Below are 18192 nucleotides of genomic sequence, written 5' to 3'. Positions count from 1 at the left end.
TAACCCAAGCAAGATATCCATGGTCATATCCTTCTCTGAATGGCCTCAAGACAAGATATACCTGTATAACACTGGTTAGCCTTCCCAGCTTTTGCATTTTGGATTCTGCACAGTCTTCAAAAGCGAATGCCTGAAACCAAAACACCTGACTCACTCTCTGCACACCTTCTTACACCTTCTACGTACACATTTGGACATGGTGGGTGCACTCAGGGCTGGATGACCAGGAAATAACTAGTAGAGCCCCTAGAGGTTATAAATGCTACCAAACTCAGGATTTCTGGGGGAAATAAAAAGCTATTTTAAGCAAACCAATGACACCTTTGCCGTCACCCGGTGTAGGTATTTCCCAAATAGCTAATAGCAAGCTATCACAAACCCTACACGCTCATTTGGAGTTGTGGCTGTCTTTGTCCAATTGGGATAGCTGTAAAAATAATCCAGCCTTCACCACACAGAGTCCACTCAGCACGGCGCTGCTTCATAGTAGCCCCACCGTCTTGCTGAGGTTGGAGATACTGTCACCCTGGTGGTTGCTAAAACAAAACTGTTCCCCCCGCAGGCCCCCTGATGCTACAATTTAGGTATGCCATAAAAGAATTAATAGATAAATCCAGCATTCTCTGTAAGCTAAGATGTTGCCAACGGCTTGCTGTAGCTTAAAAGGGGGCAACTGAACATCAACAAAATCCGCCTTTGATCCACAGCAGAAAGGATGTAGTGTTGGAATCTCTAATAGAATAGTTCTGCATTAGGGCGCCTGGGTGGCTCAGTTGGTTAAGCGACTGCCTTCGGCTCAGTTCATGATCCTGGAGTCCCGGGACCGAGTCCCGCATCGGGCTCCCTGCTCGGCAGGGAGTCTGCTTCTCCCTCCGACCCTCTTCCCTCTCGTGCTCTCTATCTCTCATTCTCTCTCTCTCAAATAAATAAATAAAATCTTTAAAAAAAAAGAATAGTTCCGCATTAAACTGTTAATTTGACCACCTGGTGCTAAAAGAGAGAAAAAAAATGGTTGACACTTTTGAATCATGAAGTCACTTTTCAGTTTGGGAGCTGATGCTTAGAGACGCCCTGATAAGGAAATCAGCGGGGGGCCAGGGAATGCCCATCCAGTGAGTCAGTCCCATGATGAGGTCTCTCCCAAGGTCCCCCCATTCTGCTGTTTAAAGCGTCTACTTCAACTGCATAAAGTTGATCTTTATCCTAATGTCACACTTGAAAAGAATTCTCCCGCTATCCATCTCTGTTTCTATGCCAACAAAAGAAAGTATATGTATAGTATACATATATTTGTAAATATCTATATAATATATATATGCTTGCTGTATATATACTTGCATTTACATATATATTATATATATATATATTTCCCCTTCTCAACCAGCCTAATAATATGTTTTCTGCCAAACTTTAAGCAAACATTTAAAACCTGGGGAGAGTTTTATCGCTAAACCCAAGCATAGCAGTCCAAGGGGAAGCCTAAACCTCACAATTTCTCTTCCTGTGATCAAAGCTGATTCAGCAATGCTGCATGTAGAGTTCTTGGTGAAGAGAAGAATCTGAAAACTCCAAATCAGAAGAAAGAGTGGGAGCTTCTTAAAAACTTCCCGAGTTTATGTGCATCTTTAGATTTGTCTTTGGAAAGCATAGCCACAAGCCAGGCATCGGAAACCCTGGGAAGTCATAAATAGTTTGATTTTTTTTCGTAAAGATTTATTTATTTATTTTAGAGAGAGAGAGAGAGAGAGAGAGAACACAAGTGGGAGGGGCAGAGAGAATCTCAAGCGGACTCTGTGCTGAGACTGACATGGGGCTTAATCTCACGACATTGAGATCAGGACCTTGAGATCACGACCGGAGCCGAAACCAATAGTCAGACGCCCAACCGACTGCACCACCCAGGCTCCCCAGTAGTTTGATTTTTTAAAAGTGGGCTATACTGTGCTGTAGAGAATGTGGCAAGACTATGAATTATAATAAGTGGTTACACGGGGCACCTAAGGGGCTTTTCTAACTGCTTTTATCAAGCAGGGATCCATCCACCTTTCCTCTGTCTCTTCTTTTCCCCTTTCCCTGCTCCTCCTGCTCACTGTTCACATTTTCTAAACACCATACTCTGCAGCTAATTGCTTTCCCACCAGTTGACTTCTCTTAGAAAGCAGAACCACAGTCGTTGTATCTTCTGCAAATCATAGAAGGCAGACCAACCTACTTGTCTTCCTCAAACCCTTTTTTATGTTTTATTCTTTTTACCTTCACTTAATTCTTCTTTGAAGCTCTTCCTTTCTTTATGGAGGTCTGAGATTCTGACTTAGTCTTTTCCTTCTCCCTAAAGAACTTCTTTTAATATTTATTGCAAAGCAGGTTTACTGACAACAAATTTCCTCAAATTTTGTTCGTCTGAGAAAGTATTTCTCCTTCATGTTTGAGGGATAATTTCATGGGGTACAGAATCCTGCAACACTTTAAATATTTCACTCCACTCTCTTTTTGCTTGCATGGTTTCTGAAGAGAAGTCAGCTGCAACTCTCTGTCCCTCTTTCGAGAAGTAGGTTCTGGTTTTTGTTTACCTCTAGCTTCTTTCATGATTTTTTTTTTTATCTTCAATTTTTCTGTAATTTGAAAATGGTATGCCCAGGTATAATCTTTTTGGCATTTATTTTACTTGGTGTTCTCTAAGCTTTCTGAATCTGTTATTAATTTGGGGGGAAATCTGTCATTATTGTTTTAAATATTTCTTCTCTTCCTTTCTCTCTGTCTTCTCCTTCTGGTATTCTCATTACATGTATGTTACACCTTCTGTGGTTGAGCCACCTCCTTGGATATTTTGTTCTGTTTCTTCAGCCTTTCTTCCCTTTGCTTTTCAGTTTTGAAGGATTCTATTAAGACACCCCCAAGCTCAGAGGTTCTCTCCTTAGCTCTATCCAGTATTCACTGGTAAGCCTATCAAAGGCAGTCTTCATTTCTGTACAGTGTTTTATTTCCAGCTTTTTCGTGTGTGTTTTGGTTCTTTCAGAAGATTTCCACCTCCCTGCTTACATTATTCTTCTGTTCTTGGATGCTGTCTACTTTAGCCACTAGAGTTCTTAGCATATTAATCTTATTTGTTTTAAATTGTTAGCCTGATAATTCCAACATCCCTCCCAGTCTGGTTCTGATGTTTGCTCCATCCCTTCAAATTGTGTTTTTGTGCTTTTTGCTGGGCTTGGTAATTTTTTCTTGATAGCAGGACACAATGTACCAGGTAAAAAGAACTGCCTTTAATAATGTGGTCATAAGGTGTCGGGGGATGGGAAATGTTCTATAATCCTGGGATTAGGTCTCAGGCTTTTAGTGAGCCCATGCCTCTGGACTGTGAACTTCACAAATGTTTAAAATAATTTTTTTCTCTCCCCTTAGGTGGAAGAAGATGGCTAGAGTGGGCTGGAGAGGCTGGTGAAACTTTAGATTCAGATGTAAACCCCAGGGAAATTTAACCCTTTTTGGGGGCTTTATTTCCACTTTTTAGAGGTTTTCCTCACCACTCACCTTCACTACACCCCCAGAAATAGTGATTTGAGACTTCAGGGAGTGAAGCATTTTCTGAGAAATCGGTTGGGTAATGGTAGTTTGGGTGAACTCTTTCACCAAGCTGGGAGGGAAAGAGACCTTGGACATCTCGGTTTAGTTTAAACATAATGGCTACAGGCTCCCTTGAAGAATGAGGATTAGGAAACATAACCCAAAACCATTTGCGGGGGCAGGCTGGAGTGGGGAGCTGATTAAGGGATTAGCTTGATGATATTAACATGGAAGTGGGGGGGCACGACAGAATTAATTGGGAACATATGGCCAGACTAGCACACTACAGATGTATTTTCTCAGTTTAAGACTTCTTTTCCTGGTTAGAGTCAACGTGGAAAGAACTCCTCGGGACAGGGTCATTCCTTCCGCAGCTCCTGGCTTTGCCCTACACATTCAGCAACAGGACACACCTCTCCATTTCAAGACCCACACCAACAGTTACATCTTCACAAAATTCTCCCTGCCTCCACTGCATCCACAAACACCGTGGACCCGGAGGTGGGGAGGCTTTTCTTGGCCTCCAGTCGCTGTACAAAGGGCTTCTGCTTAAGAGACCCAGCCCCCTCCCAGTTCAGTGCCATGTAGGACTGACATCATTCTCGAATCATCGGCGCTGGCCACACAGCAAGGTCAGTGTGAAGCAAGGGCTCTGCGAGCCATCTATCTGCAGGGTTCAAAGGTGGACCGTGGGTCCTGTCCTCTCCTAGGCATTGATGACCCGCGGTAAGCTGAACTACATCATACCCAGTGCTCTATGCAGGAGCACGCTCCTGAATCTTACTCAAAAGATGCTTGCAAAGCATCTTGGTGGAGATGGCCTAGCACAGTAGCATCTAGGCATAGTGAGGGCATGTTATGTTTTTGACCTTTAGCCCTCTGCATTTTCTAAACCTGGGTTAGCCAGGATTCCTTAGAATGGGGCCTGAAGAAAACAGGGAACACTGTGGTAAATAGTTAAAAAAAAAAAATATGGAGGCAAATGCTAGTCTCAAATATAATCAAGAGATGCCCTAGCTGTAGGCCCCTGTATAAAATAGAAACCTAGGGGACAGGTAGGTAGGGGAGAGTGCAGGACAGTGACTGCCAAGGGGTATAGGATTTCTTTTTGGGGTGATGGGAATGTTCTAAAATTAAAGTGTGGTAATAGTTGTAAAACTTTGTAAATTTACCAAAAATCACTGAATTGCACACTTACAGCATGTGAATTTTTACCACAAAAGCTGTTAAATTAAAAAAAAAAAGGCAGAGCATGGAGAGCCATTATACATGCAAAGAGTTATTTCTCCTGCAGGATGAGCAACTGCTGGGAAGCCCAGCAAAACCCAGAGCCTCCTAGAACAACTTGAGAAATCCTGTTTTCTCTGACCAAGACCAATGGGTGAAAATTCCAGGGATGCAAAAAAAAAAAAAGAAAAAAAGAAAATTCCAGGGATGCAGATTTTGCCTTGATATCAGGAAAGGCCTTCTGACTGTTAGCAAGGTTCAGTAAGAGAAAGAATGTTTTTTGTGAGGTGGTGCACTCCTAGACCCTGGGTTCAAGCACAGTGCTCTACCGAGGAAGGGGACCAGGGACTCTGCAGTGCATTGGGGTGACAGAGGCCTCCTAGGGGGATTTCTAGCTCTGAGGCTCAGGGATTCCACTGTTGCGATAGGAAAACCCCCTGTCCCCTCCAGGGCTCCGTTTGTCCATCCAGAAACCAGGATGGTCTTTGCCACATTTCTAATTCACCCGGAAGGGGATGTTTGTGTACCGCTCTGAGATTTGCTGATGAAAGAGACCAGAGGGGCAAAGAGACTCCCTGAAGACTTAGACTCAGGTAATAACAGGAACTCGGCAACTGACAGACTGCAATTGTGCCTCCATAATAATAGTAATTAATGCAAGAATAATAACTCCATTTTTGATTTCCTATTGCCACTTTTATCCTGGGCAGCTAACAAGCCACTTCTGGGGTATGACCTTATAGTCGTTCTTATGTTTGTTTGTTACAGCATTTATGGTTTTCTAAAAAATTATAAAAGTGCCATGTTGCCTATTAGAAACGGCAGAAAGTCATGAAAGATAATATAAATTAAATGAGAATCCCACAAGCCAGTGTTAACCACTACTGACATATATCTTGTTATATTTTATTTTATAAAAATAAAAATGTGGTACACATGCTTAGTAAACTGATTTCTGATTTAACAACGTATTATAGTCTTTCAAAGTCACTAAGGATGCCTGTAAAACATTATTTTTAACGCTTGCATAGAATTGTAAACAACAATAAATATTAATATATTTAATCTCTTCCCTATTGTTGTAGATTTAATTGCTTCTATTGCTTTTGCTATTGGCAATGAGATTTTTGAGGTCGAAGATTTTTTTTAAGTCGAAGTGCATATTTTTAATATAAATGCCCTGGAATGGACAGCAGATGTTGAATTTCTGGTTCAAAAATATATAAACATTATTCAGGTTCTTCAAACTCTTCAAAGTGTTTGTTCCATATTATACTCAAACTAGCAGGAGACTCATTTCCTATGTCTTCTGTAATTCTAGCTATTATTTTCATTATAAAATATTTATCAAATTGGTAGGTATACGATGGTATCTCATTTTTTAAAAATTTGTACTTCCTGGCCATTTTTAAAAAGAGATATTTGCAAATGACACTACAGATAAAGGGTTGGTATCCAAGAGCTATAAAGAACTCAAACTCAACAACCAAAAAACAAATAATCAAGTCAAAAAATGGGCAGAAGAAATGAACAGACGCTTCTCAAAAGAAGACATACAAATGGCTAACAGACACATGAAAAAATGTTCATCATCATTAGCCATCAGGGAAATTAAAAATCAAAACCACATTGAGATACCACCTTACACCAGTTAGAATGGTGTAAAAAATGGACAAGGCAAGAAACAACAAATGTTGGAGAGGTTGTGGAGAAAGGGGAACCCTCTTACACTGTTGGTAGGAATGCAAGTTGGTACAGCCACTTTGGAAAACAGTGTGGAGGTTCCTCAAAAAGTTAAAAATAGAGCTACCCTATGACCCAGGAATTACACTACTGGGTATTTATCCCAAAGATACAGATGTAGTGAAAAGAAGGGCCATCTGCACCCCAATGTTCATAGCAGCAATGTCCACAATAGCCAAACTGTGGAAAGAGCCGAGATGCCCTTCAACAGACGAATGGATAAAGAAGATGTGGCCCATATATACAATGGAACATTACTCAGCCATCAGAAAGGATGAATACCCAACTTTTGCATCAACATGGATGGGACTAGAGGAGATTATGCTAAGTGAAATAGTCAAGCAGAGAAAATTAATTATCATATGGTTTCACTTATTTGTGGAACATAAGGAACAGCATGGAGGACATTAGGAGAAGGAAGGGAAAAATGAGGGGGGGGGGAATCAGAGAGGGAGATGAACCGTGAGAGACTACGGACTCTAGGAATCAAACTGAGAGCGTTAGAGGGGAGGGGGCGGGGGATGGGTGAGCCCAGTGATGGGTATTAAGGAGGGCACGTACCGCATGGAGCACAGGGCGTTATACACAAACAATGAATCATTGGAACAATACATCAAAAACTAATGATGTACTGTATGGTGACTAACATAACATAATAAAAAAATTATTTAAAAAAGATTTATTTATTTGAGAGAGAGAGAGCGTGTACACATGCACACGAGCAGGCGGAGGGGCAGGAGAGGGAGAGGATCTCAAGCAGACTGCACGCTGAGTGCAGAGCCTTCTGTGGGGCTCGATCTCATGACCCCGAGATCATGACCTGAGATAAAATCAAGAGTCAGATGCTTAACCAACTGAGCCACCCAGATGCCCCACACTTCCTGGTCATTATTGACCTTGACCATTTTTTTCATGTATCATTTGTTTGTCTTCTTTTGTGAATTTCATGCTCATGTTTTTTGTTCATTTTTCTCTCCCAGCATTCATCTTTTTCCTATTAATTTATAAAAGCATTACATATATTATGGATATTGAATCTTTGCTTCCTTTACAGATTGCAAATATTTTCCCCCAAAATTGTTATTTGCCTGTTAGTCTTAAGAATTTTTTTGATATATTTTTTATGTTGTCAAAATTTAGTGATCTAGTTCTTTTATAATTTCTGTCTTAGAAAATACTTCCTCAATCCCAAAATATATATAACTATTTCTTTATTTTCCTTAAGTGTTTTTATAATTTCACTTTTTACATTTACATCTTTAATCTACTGGTTGTGATGCCAATTTATTGTGTGAGGTAGGAACTTCATATTTTTATAAATGGTTAGCCATTTTACCAATTATTGAAAAATTTATCCTTTATTTAACTGGTTTGAAGGATCACCGTTATCATGCATTAGAGTGTTATATATATTTTGATCTATTTCTGGACTTTCTAATGTTTTCCCTCAGTCTTTTTTTTCCATCAAGCTTTTGTTGCTCCAAGACTATCTCAACTAATTTTATTTATTGTAATATATTGTTTAGTTGTGTATTGTATTGTCTAAGTGGGCAAATTGCTGCTTATTTCATATGAAGTTTATTTTTAGATATTTTACAGTTTCTGTAACCGTGGTCATTGGGAACCTTTCTTTCCAATGGATATTTTGAGCTAGTTATTACTGATATATAGTAAAACCTTTGACTTTTTAATATATGTTTTAGAACATAACTAAGCATTCTCCTATTAGTTCAAATATTCTTTCATAGAAAGCAGAACAATAATTTATTCCAAAAGACGACAGATGAATCCTGCAGACAGAGTTTGGTACGGTACCATCACGTAAGAACACATCTTTCCTCTGAACATACTCTTTTTCTGATTGCCCCACTGGAGTCTTGAATAAACACTTACCTGGATGCCATGTGGTATATTTTCAAAAATATACTGTTCAAAAAGATTTGCTAGTATTTTATTTAGGAATTTCCCCCCTTGTATTGATAATAGAAATTGATCTGTAATTTTTATTGTCATTTTTGCCTTTAAGGCTATGTTAGCTTTATTTTATAAGTTGAGTTTATTTTATAAATCAGAAAGCCTTTGTAGTTTTGTATTCTCTGGAGCGATTAAAAATTGCTTTATTTTACTTGTTATCACTGGAATCAAAGGGAAAGGTGATCTCTCTTTGCATTGGTTGTATTTGTATGTCACAAATAAAAGACACTTTGTTCAGCAAAAAAAAAAATTGCTTTATTTTTTTAAGATTTTATTTATTGATTTGAGAGAGAGAGAGAATGAATGGGGCAAGAGGGGCAGAGGGAGAGGGAGAAGCAGACTCCCTGCTGAACAGGGAGCGCTACATGGAGCTCAATCCCAGGACCCTGAGATCATGACCTGAGTCAAGGCAGACGCTTAACCGATTGAGCCACCCAGGTGCCCCTCTCTGGAGCAATTAAAAAAAAAAAACCTTTTCCTTCATTATTTTTTTCTTAAAGGCTTGACATAACTCTCTACCAAATTGTTTGAATCTGTCCTTTCAGAATATTACATCCCAAGTCACTGGTGAGTGTCCCTCCTCAATGTATTCTCCCTATCCAGCCTTATATTTTTGCATCCCCACATCTCATATCCTCAAAGTCCACCCCAGCTGTGCTCCCCGGTTCCTGCCTATACCTATGACTTAGGTCCTACAATTCCTCCCCGAGCAAGTACCGTATTTATAACCTCAGGCTGGTCTGAGACACGATCATGGTTGTCAGCCTGTGGATAATTAGGAGTGGTGAGGGTCGACATTGCAAGGTACCTGCCTCAGCTGAAGTCTTTGCAAAGTCCCCAGGCAAGAGGAGATTACTCTTCTTGATAAGGGGGAAGCAGCCATTATCCTGGTGCAGACAATTCAGGGGAATCTAGGGGTGTAGAATCATTAGAGTCAGACATCTAAATGTCCTTGTCCCATGTCTCACAAATTCATTCTTCTTTGTATCAGGGCTCTGACTCTAACATGTGATACCTATTATGGATACATATTGTTTCCTTTTCTATTCTAGCTTTAAAATTAGATCCTGGGCCAGATTTTTGACATGGTGTGTCCTAGAGCTGCTGGAAGTGAGCAGGGGGCAGGGGGCGGTATCTCACTAAAGTCTTCTGTAGAAGCAATCTGGCTTATACAGCATGCTTTGTGTGCTGAGAACTGGCTGTCTTGAGTCCATATATTTTCTTTTTTCAAGACTTTCAATGAAATTAACAAAAACTAAACAACTTCAAAATCCTTATAATTGCAATTGCCTCCAATAATTCAAGCACCTGCACCTCCAAACCCAATACTTCACTTTTAATCTGTAACTTATCCCAGCCAACCATAGGTGAGTTTGTAGATGGAGTTTGGTACAGGTGAGAGACTTAGTAATTTTGAAGCCAATATGTGTTAGGAGTTATCACCACCCACTTAACCACAAGCTATGGAGACTTGATGGCCATATGACCATCAAGTGAATGACTCATCTATAAAGTCCCATCCTGAGGGTCCACTTTCTAGGACCACTCCTGGTGTGAACTGTCTTTGTTTGGGTTCCCCTAAAAGCAGAGCCTAGAATTGCAAGGAAAAATAGATGAATCCACTATCATAATTGGAGACTTTAACACCCTTCTGTTAGAAACAGACAGACCCAGAAAGCAGAAAATCAGTAAAAACATAGCTGAATTCAACACCACCACCAATCAACTGGATGTAATTGACATCTATAGATGATTTCATCCAACAACAGCCGAATACACGTTCTTCTTAAGCTCATATGGCACATTTACCAAGATAGACCATATTATGGGCCCTAAAGCATACCTTAATGAATCTAAAAGAATAGAAATTATACAATGTCTGCTCTCAGACCAAATGGGATTAAACTAGAAATCAGCAACAGAAAGATAACTAGAAAATCCTAAAATATGTGGAGAGTAAACAACACACTTCTAAACAACACGTGGGTCAAGGAAGAAATCTCAAGAGAAATTTGAAAATTATTTTGAATTAAATGAAAATTAAAACAGCTTGTGAAAATTTGTAGGATATAGCAAAAGTGCTTAGAAGAACATTTATATCATTGAAAGCATACATTAGAAAAGGAGAAAGATTTAAAATCAATAATCTAAGTTTCCACCTAAGGAAACTAGAAGAAGAAGAGCAAATTGAACCCAGAGTAAGCAAAAGAAAAGAAATAAGAATTAGAGAAGTCAATGAAATTGAAAACAGGAAATAATAAAGAAAATCAACAAAACCCAAAGCTGGTTCTTTGAAAATATCAATAAAAACAATAAGCCCTTAGCCAGGCTAACTAAGAAAAATAATTCAACAGGACACAAATTACTAATATCAGAAATGAAAGAGGGGACACCACTACAGATCCCATTAATTTAAGAAGACAATAAAGGAATACTATAAACAATTCTATGCTCACAAATTTCATAACCTAGATGAAATGGACCAATTTCTTGAAAGATACAATCTGCTGAACTCACACAATAGGAAACTGACGATCTGAATAGCCCTATATCTAATAAAGAAATTGAATCAATAATTACTGACCTCCCAAAACAGAAAGCATGAAGCCCAGATGGGTTCACTGGTGAATTCCACCAAATATTTAAGGAAGAGATTATACTAATTCTCCACAATCTCTTTCAGAGGATAGAAACAGAGGGAATGCTTCCTAGCTCATTCTATAAAGCCAGTATTATATTTTTTTAGATGGGGGAGGGGCAGCGGGAGAGGGAGAGAGAGAATCGTAAGCAGGCTCCATGCCCAGCATGGAGCCCCATGCATGGCTTGATCTCACAACCCTAAGATCATGACCTGAGCTGAAATCAAGAGTTGGATGCTTAATCAACTGAGCCACCCAGGCACCCCATGGTCAGTATTATCTTAATACTAAAACCAGAAAAAGACATTACAAGAAAACTACAGAGCAATCTCTCTCATGGACATAGATGCAAAAATCTTCAACAAAATTTAACAAAATTTGAATTTAACAATACACAAAAGAACTCTATGCCATGACCAAGTGGGATTTATTCCAGGTATGCAAGGATAGTTCAATATCCAAAAATCAATTAATGTAATCCATCACATCAACATACTAAAAAAGAAAAATTACATGGTCATATCAATAGATGTAGAAAAAGCATTTGACAAGATCTGACACCGATTCATGATAAAAGCTCCTAGTAAACTAGGACTAGAGGGAAATGTTTTCAACTTGATAAAGAATGTCTACAAAATCCCTACAGCTAGTGTCATACTTAATGGTGAGAAAATCAAAGCTTCCCTACGAAGATTGGATACAAGAACAAGGATGTCCCCTCTTATTTCTCCTTTTCAACATCATCTCAAAGTCCTTGCTAATGCAACAGGCAAAATAAGATAAAGGGTATACATTAGGAAGGAAGAAGTAAAATTATCTTTGTTCACAGATGACATGATTCTGTATGTAGAAAATCCAAAAAGAATTGACAAAAAAACCCCTCCTGGAACTAAGTGATTATAGCAAGGTTGCAGGATACAAGTATATATAACACAAAAATAATATAATAAAAAAGTCAATCACTTTCCTAGATATTAGTAATGAATATGTGGAATTTGAAATTTAAAACACAATACCATTTACATTGGCACACCCCCCCATTAAATAGTTTGGTATAAATCTAACAAAATACATACATGATCTATATGAGGAAAACTACAAAACTCTGATGAATGAAATCAAAGAATAACTAGATAAATGAAGAGATATTCCACATTTATAGATATGAAGACTCAATATTGTTAAGAGGTTAGTTCTTCCAAAATTCATCTATAGATTCAAGGCAATCCCAATCAAAATTCCAGCAAATTATTTTGTGGATATTGACAAACTGATTCTAAAGTTTTCATGGAGAAGCAAAAGACCCAGAATAGCCAATACAATATTGAAGAAGAACAAAGTTGGAGTACTGACACTATCCGACATTCAGCTACAGCAATCAAGACAGTGTGGTATTGGCAAAAGAAAAGGCAAATAGATCAGTAGAATAGAATAAAGAGCCCAGATATAGATCCCCATAAATACAGTCGACTGATCTTTGACAAAAAATTAAAAGCAATACAATGGAGCAAAGATAGTGTCTTCAACAAATGGTGCTGGAACAACTGAATATCCACATGCAAAAAAACAAAAAAAGCAAAAAAACAAAAAACCCTAGACACAGACCTTATACCCATCACAAAAATTAACTCAAAATGGATCATAGGCCTAAACATAAAATGCAAAACTATAAAACTCTTAGAAGATGATGGAAGAAAACCTGGTTGACCTTGGGTATGGTGAGGACCTTCTGGATACAACACCAAAGGCCTGGTCCCTGAAATAAACAGTTGATAAGCAGGATTTATTATTAGTATTAAAATTAAAAACTTCTGTGCTGCTAAAGACAATGTCAAGAGAATGAGAAGATAAACCACAGACTTGGAGAAAGTATTTGCAAAAGGTATGTCTGATAAGGGAATGTTATCCAAAATATACAAAGAACTCTTGACACTTAACCATAAGAAAACAAACAACCCAATTTTAAAAAATGGGACAAAGACCTTAACAGACACCTCAAAGAAGATATACTGATGGCAAATAAGCATATGACAAGATGCTCCACATCCTGTGTCATCAGGGAAATAAAAATTAAAACAACAATGAGATACTAGTATACATCTTAGAATGACCAAAATCTGGAAGATGGACAACCCCAAATGCTGACAAGGATGTGGAGCAACAAGAACTCTCATATATTGCTGGTGAGAATGCAAAGAAGAACAGCCACTTTGAAAGACAGTTTGGCAGTGTCTTATAAAACTAAACATACTCTTACCATATGATCCAGCAATCACACTCCTTGGTATTTACCCAGAGGTGTTGAAAACCTACCTCCACACAAAAACCTGCCCGCAGATGTTTATAGCAGCTTTATTCCTAATTGCCAAAACTTGGAAGCAACCGAGAAGCCCTTCAGTAGGTGAATGGACATAGAGACAATGGAATATTCAGTGCTAAAAAATAATGAGCTATCAAGCCATGAAAAGACATAGAGAAAATTTAAATGCATATTACTAAGTGAAAGAAACCAACTGGAAAAGGCTACATACTATATGATTCCAACTATATGAAATTCTGGAGAAGGCAAAGCTATGGAGACAGTAAAAAGGTAAGTTGTTGTCAGAAGTGGGGGAGGGGCGATGAGGGAGGGAAGAATAGATGGAGCACAGAAGATTTTCAAGGTAGTGAAAATCCTCTGTATGATGTTATAATGATGGGGTCATGTTATTATATATATTTGTCCAAACCCATAGAATGTACAACACCAAGAGTGAACCCCAAGGTGAACAATGGGCTTTAGGTGATCACAATGTGTCAATGTAGGGTCATCACTTGTAATGAATGTACACTATAGTGAGTGATACTAATAATAGAGGGATGCTAGGCATGTATGGGGATAGGGTTATACAGGGAATCTCTGTGCCTTCCTCTCAATTTTGCTGCAAACCTAAAACTTCTCTAAAAAATATAAAAATTTTTTTTAAAAAAGAACAAATAGGTGCATATAAAGTTGATGTAAACTCAAATGTATTAATAATTACACTAAATATAAATGAGTCAAATATGCTATGTAAAAACTAAGATTTTTTAAACTGAAAATGAAATCAAAAGCCAATTGGAAAAAAAAAAAAAGCAGAGCCTGAGACCAAGGCTCAATTATGATTGTTCATCTGGGAGTGTAGACCTGGGATTGGGATAGGAAGGAGGGAAGGATAGGGAAATGAAACAGGGAAAGAAGGGGAGTCAAAACAAGGATGTGTTATCAAATTGACTTACTGCTCCAGGATGCTCAGTCCCAATGGACAGTCTGAATTTATGACGTGCAGCTCAGTGTCTTGCTCCTAGGGAAAGAAATGGGAAAGTATTTAACCACTTGCTCCCTTCAGCCTTGGTCGAGGGTTGACCCAAAGGACATTAACTACTTCTTACTCTGGCTGATCAGGCAGGGTCCCAGTGGCATCCTACACTGAGAGAAGAACTAAGGTCTAGAGGATCCCAAGTAGTGCCCAAGAGTTGTCCAAGAGATGGTCCAAACATGGTGACTAGATGTTTTCTTCTATGATTTTTAAATTTCTTTAAGGATTAGTAGTGTAATCAGGCTTTCTACCTCCTATTTAGTCCACTTTGGTAACTTACACATTCCTTTGAAAATCAGCCCATTTCATTAAGCTCCTCAAGCCAGCTAGCATAGTTTTTTCTCTTTCTTTCTCCCTCTCTCCCTCTCTCTCTTTTTTTTTAACTAACCTTTTAGGTATTGTCTAATTTGTTTTTGTTTTAAAGAAACCAGATTAGAGGAGAGGCCCGGAGGGCGCGCGCGGCGCAGATATGCCACGCTGCTGCCTGCCATTGGCAACCCTCCTGGACTAGGCTGCTTTGGTTAATCACATGGATGTTGCTGGTTACTTTGTGTGGTCAGAGACCTCTTCACGGTCAGTCGGAGAGAGGAGCCTGACCACCGTGCTCTCTCTGGAGATATGTGAGTTTTGGATTTTCCCACAACGAAGGTCAGAATGCTGCCCCTCCGTCATGCTCTGGCCGTAGCTGTTGTCCAGATCTTTATCTTGTCAGAAAACTGGGCATTGGCCAAGAATATCAACTTCTACAACGTGAGGCCTCCTCTGGACCCTACGCCATTTCCAAACAGCTTCAAGTGTTTTACCTGTGAAAATGCAGGAGATAATTATAACTGCAATCGATGGGCAGAAGACAAATGGTGTCCACAAAATACACAGTACTGTCTGACAGTTCACCACTTTACCAGTCATGGAAGAAGTACATCCATTACCAAAAAATGTGCCTCCAGAAGTGAATGTCATTTTGTTGCCTGCCACCACAGCCGAGATTCTGAACATACAGAGTGTAGGTCTTGCTGTGAAGGTATGATCTGTAATGTAGAGTTACCCACCAACCACACGAATGCGGTCTTTGCCGTGATGCACGCGCAGAGAACATCTGGCAGTGGTGCCCCCACACTCTGCCTACCAGTGCTTGCCTGGGTCTTCGTGCTTCTGCTGATATGAGGCCACTGTTCCTAGGAGAGGCAGAAACTGCCCCATGAAGCACCGGCCACGAACTGTGTGAACACAACATTTGAGCGAAGACCAGTCTCGCACTTGGAGAGTGCAACTTGGACCCCAAAGCAGAAGCCAGTTGTTTGCTGAGCTAAAACACTCCTGCATCAGGCCACAGGATTGAGGGAAGGGGACATGGCAGGAACTGAGGGGATCGCCACAGGCTTCCTGGCCAGAGGGGCTGCATTTTGTCACTTCCGCAGGGAGGAGCCTGCCCAGCATCTGCAATGGGTGCGTGGCGGTAAGCCTGTGGTGTTTCTGCCTGCCCAGGCCGTTAGCTGAAGGGACACGTCGACCTCAAGACTCTTTCGGAAGCTGCTGGGTCAGACCCTCACGTTTCTGTGTGTGATTAGCTCAGTGTCTCTATGAAATCTTACCCTTCCCCTGTGAGAAAGCAATTTCCCCACCAATGACATAATCAATGAGAAAGGCCATTAGCTATAGGAAGAAAACTTCCAGTTGAACTAATATGAAACCCATTTGCTCATGTGGGGGGAAATAAAGCTTTTAAATTATACAGTGTAAAAAAAAAAAAAAAGAAACCGGATTAGATTGAATTACCAATGATACTTTACTATTTTTCAATGAATTAATTTCTGCTTTCATTGTATTAATACTTTTTAATAGCTTTACATTTATTTTATATTAAAAAAACACTTTCCTTAGTCTAAAATAGTCAAACACATAGAAGCAGAGAGTAGAATGGGGACTGGGAGGAGAGGGAATTGGGGAGGTGATGATCAAAGGGTACAAAGCTTCAGTTATGCAAGGTATTAGCAGAGCTAATGTTAATAGTTAAAAATACTGTACCACATACTTGAAACCTGCTAGGATACACACACAAACATACACACACACACAAAGAATAGAAAAGGAAAAATGGTAACTATATGAGATGATAGATACGTTAATTAGCTTGATTGTGGTGATTATTTCACAATAGATACATAAATCAAAGCATCAAGTTGCATATTCTGAACATATACAATTTTTATTTGTTAATTATACTTCAATAAAGTTGGGAAAAAAAGAATATACAGTGAAGGCTGTCAGAGGTGGGTGAATAAAGAGATGAAACCACCCTCTCTAATTACACAGGAAACAAACAACAACAACAAAACTTTCCTTCTTGAGATGAATACTTAATTCATTATTTTCATTATTCCTTTTGAAAAATAATAACATTCTAGAATATGATTTTTTTTTCTTTAGTATGGCTTTGTCACAAGCCAGAAGTTGTGAAACCTGGTGTTATTATTATGGTTATTTTCAAAACACTATTTAATTACACGTTTTATTTCCTTTATTACTCAAGCGCTATTTAGAAGAATATTGCTTAATTTCCTGGTATTTGGATTCTCTTATTTAATATTTTTCTTTGTAATTCTTTGTTTTGCTGGATTATGGTCAAAGAGAGTTTACATCTAAGAATTTATTGGAATTTCTTTTATGACCTAATATATTACTTTACTTTATAAATGTCCAATGGCTATTTTATAGTAATATGAGTTAGGTTTTTGTAGACTATAAATGTTGAAAAGCTTGTTGATTATATTATTTAATTCCTTCATTTGTGGGTCCACTTGATTAATCAAAGTGCATAAAAGAAACGATAAATGTCACCATTTGGATTACAGTCCTATCAATTTCTTCTTGATTTCTAAGATTTTTTATTTTTAATATTTAGATGCTATTTTATGCAGGACATAAATATTCATGAGCCTTCTATCTTCTTTGTGACTTGCATTTGTATTGATAAAATATTCTATATTATTCTTTGATATTAATATTGCCATCCTTACTTTAGTTTTTGCTTTGCTTTGCTTTGTTTTCATATCTTTGTCATCCTTTTAGAGCAGAGATTTATGGGTCACTTTATTTTAGGCCTGCCTTTTGTAAACAATATACATTACTCAGATTTCTGTGGAGGAAATAGAAACCATCTTCCGTCTTTCATGTGGAAAGGGATTAAGGCAGAAAGTTGGGTGCTTATTGAGGCTTTAGGGGAAGCTGGAGGAGTGGAAGTTGGTGGCCTCCACTGGGTTATGGAGTCCAACTTCCTACAAAGGGGTCAGGAAGCTGCCGCTGCTGCCACCACAGCCCCAGGGCACCGGCCTCCCCGTCCTGATGGTCTTTCCTCTGGGTTAAATCCTGGTGGGACTTCCTATTAGCTGAATGTAGGCCACCCACCTGGGCTCTAGTCACCAGGGCTCTAGGGGGACAGTATTTGGCTTTTTAGCTCAGTTGAGAAAGACTGGCCTCACTTCCTTCTCCCTGAACCTAGGAAGATGTCAGAGGCTGGCATTTCCCACACTGAAGCGTCTATTGCACATGCCCCTCATGGTGAAAGATGAGAGACTTAGTCCATCTCCCTCTTTCTTCTTAGTCTGATCACCAAGCATGTATTGACTGTCTTCTATGAATCAGACGTTGTTCTGGGCACAACATACAGCACAACATACAGATATCAAAGAGCCAGTTTCTGCCTTCAAGAA

General features: G+C 39.0%; 1 protein-coding gene across 1 annotated transcript; it reads left to right on the top strand.

The window, feature by feature from the left end:
- The first annotated feature begins 14939 nt into the window (after positions 1 to 14939).
- LOC113938189 (ly6/PLAUR domain-containing protein 6B-like) lies at positions 14940 to 15809 on the top strand. The gene has a single exon (XM_035728970.1). The coding sequence runs from the start codon at positions 15137 to 15139 to the stop codon at positions 15644 to 15646; it is 510 nt and encodes a 169-aa protein (XP_035584863.1). The 5' UTR covers positions 14940 to 15136; the 3' UTR covers positions 15647 to 15809.
- The last annotated feature ends 2383 nt before the right edge of the window (positions 15810 to 18192 follow it).

The sequence above is a fragment of the Zalophus californianus genome, chromosome 8, assembly GCF_009762305.2.
Source record: "Zalophus californianus isolate mZalCal1 chromosome 8, mZalCal1.pri.v2, whole genome shotgun sequence".
Taxonomy (NCBI): domain Eukaryota; kingdom Metazoa; phylum Chordata; class Mammalia; order Carnivora; family Otariidae; genus Zalophus; species Zalophus californianus.
The sequence above is the reverse complement of the archived record's forward strand: the minus strand, read 5'-3'. Positions and strand labels throughout refer to the sequence as shown.

Excerpts from the sequence above, each read along its gene's own strand:
- LOC113938189 (XM_035728970.1), top strand. The coding sequence starts at position 15,137 with ATGCTGCCCCTCCGTCATGCTCTGGCCGTAGCTGTTGTCCAGATCTTT.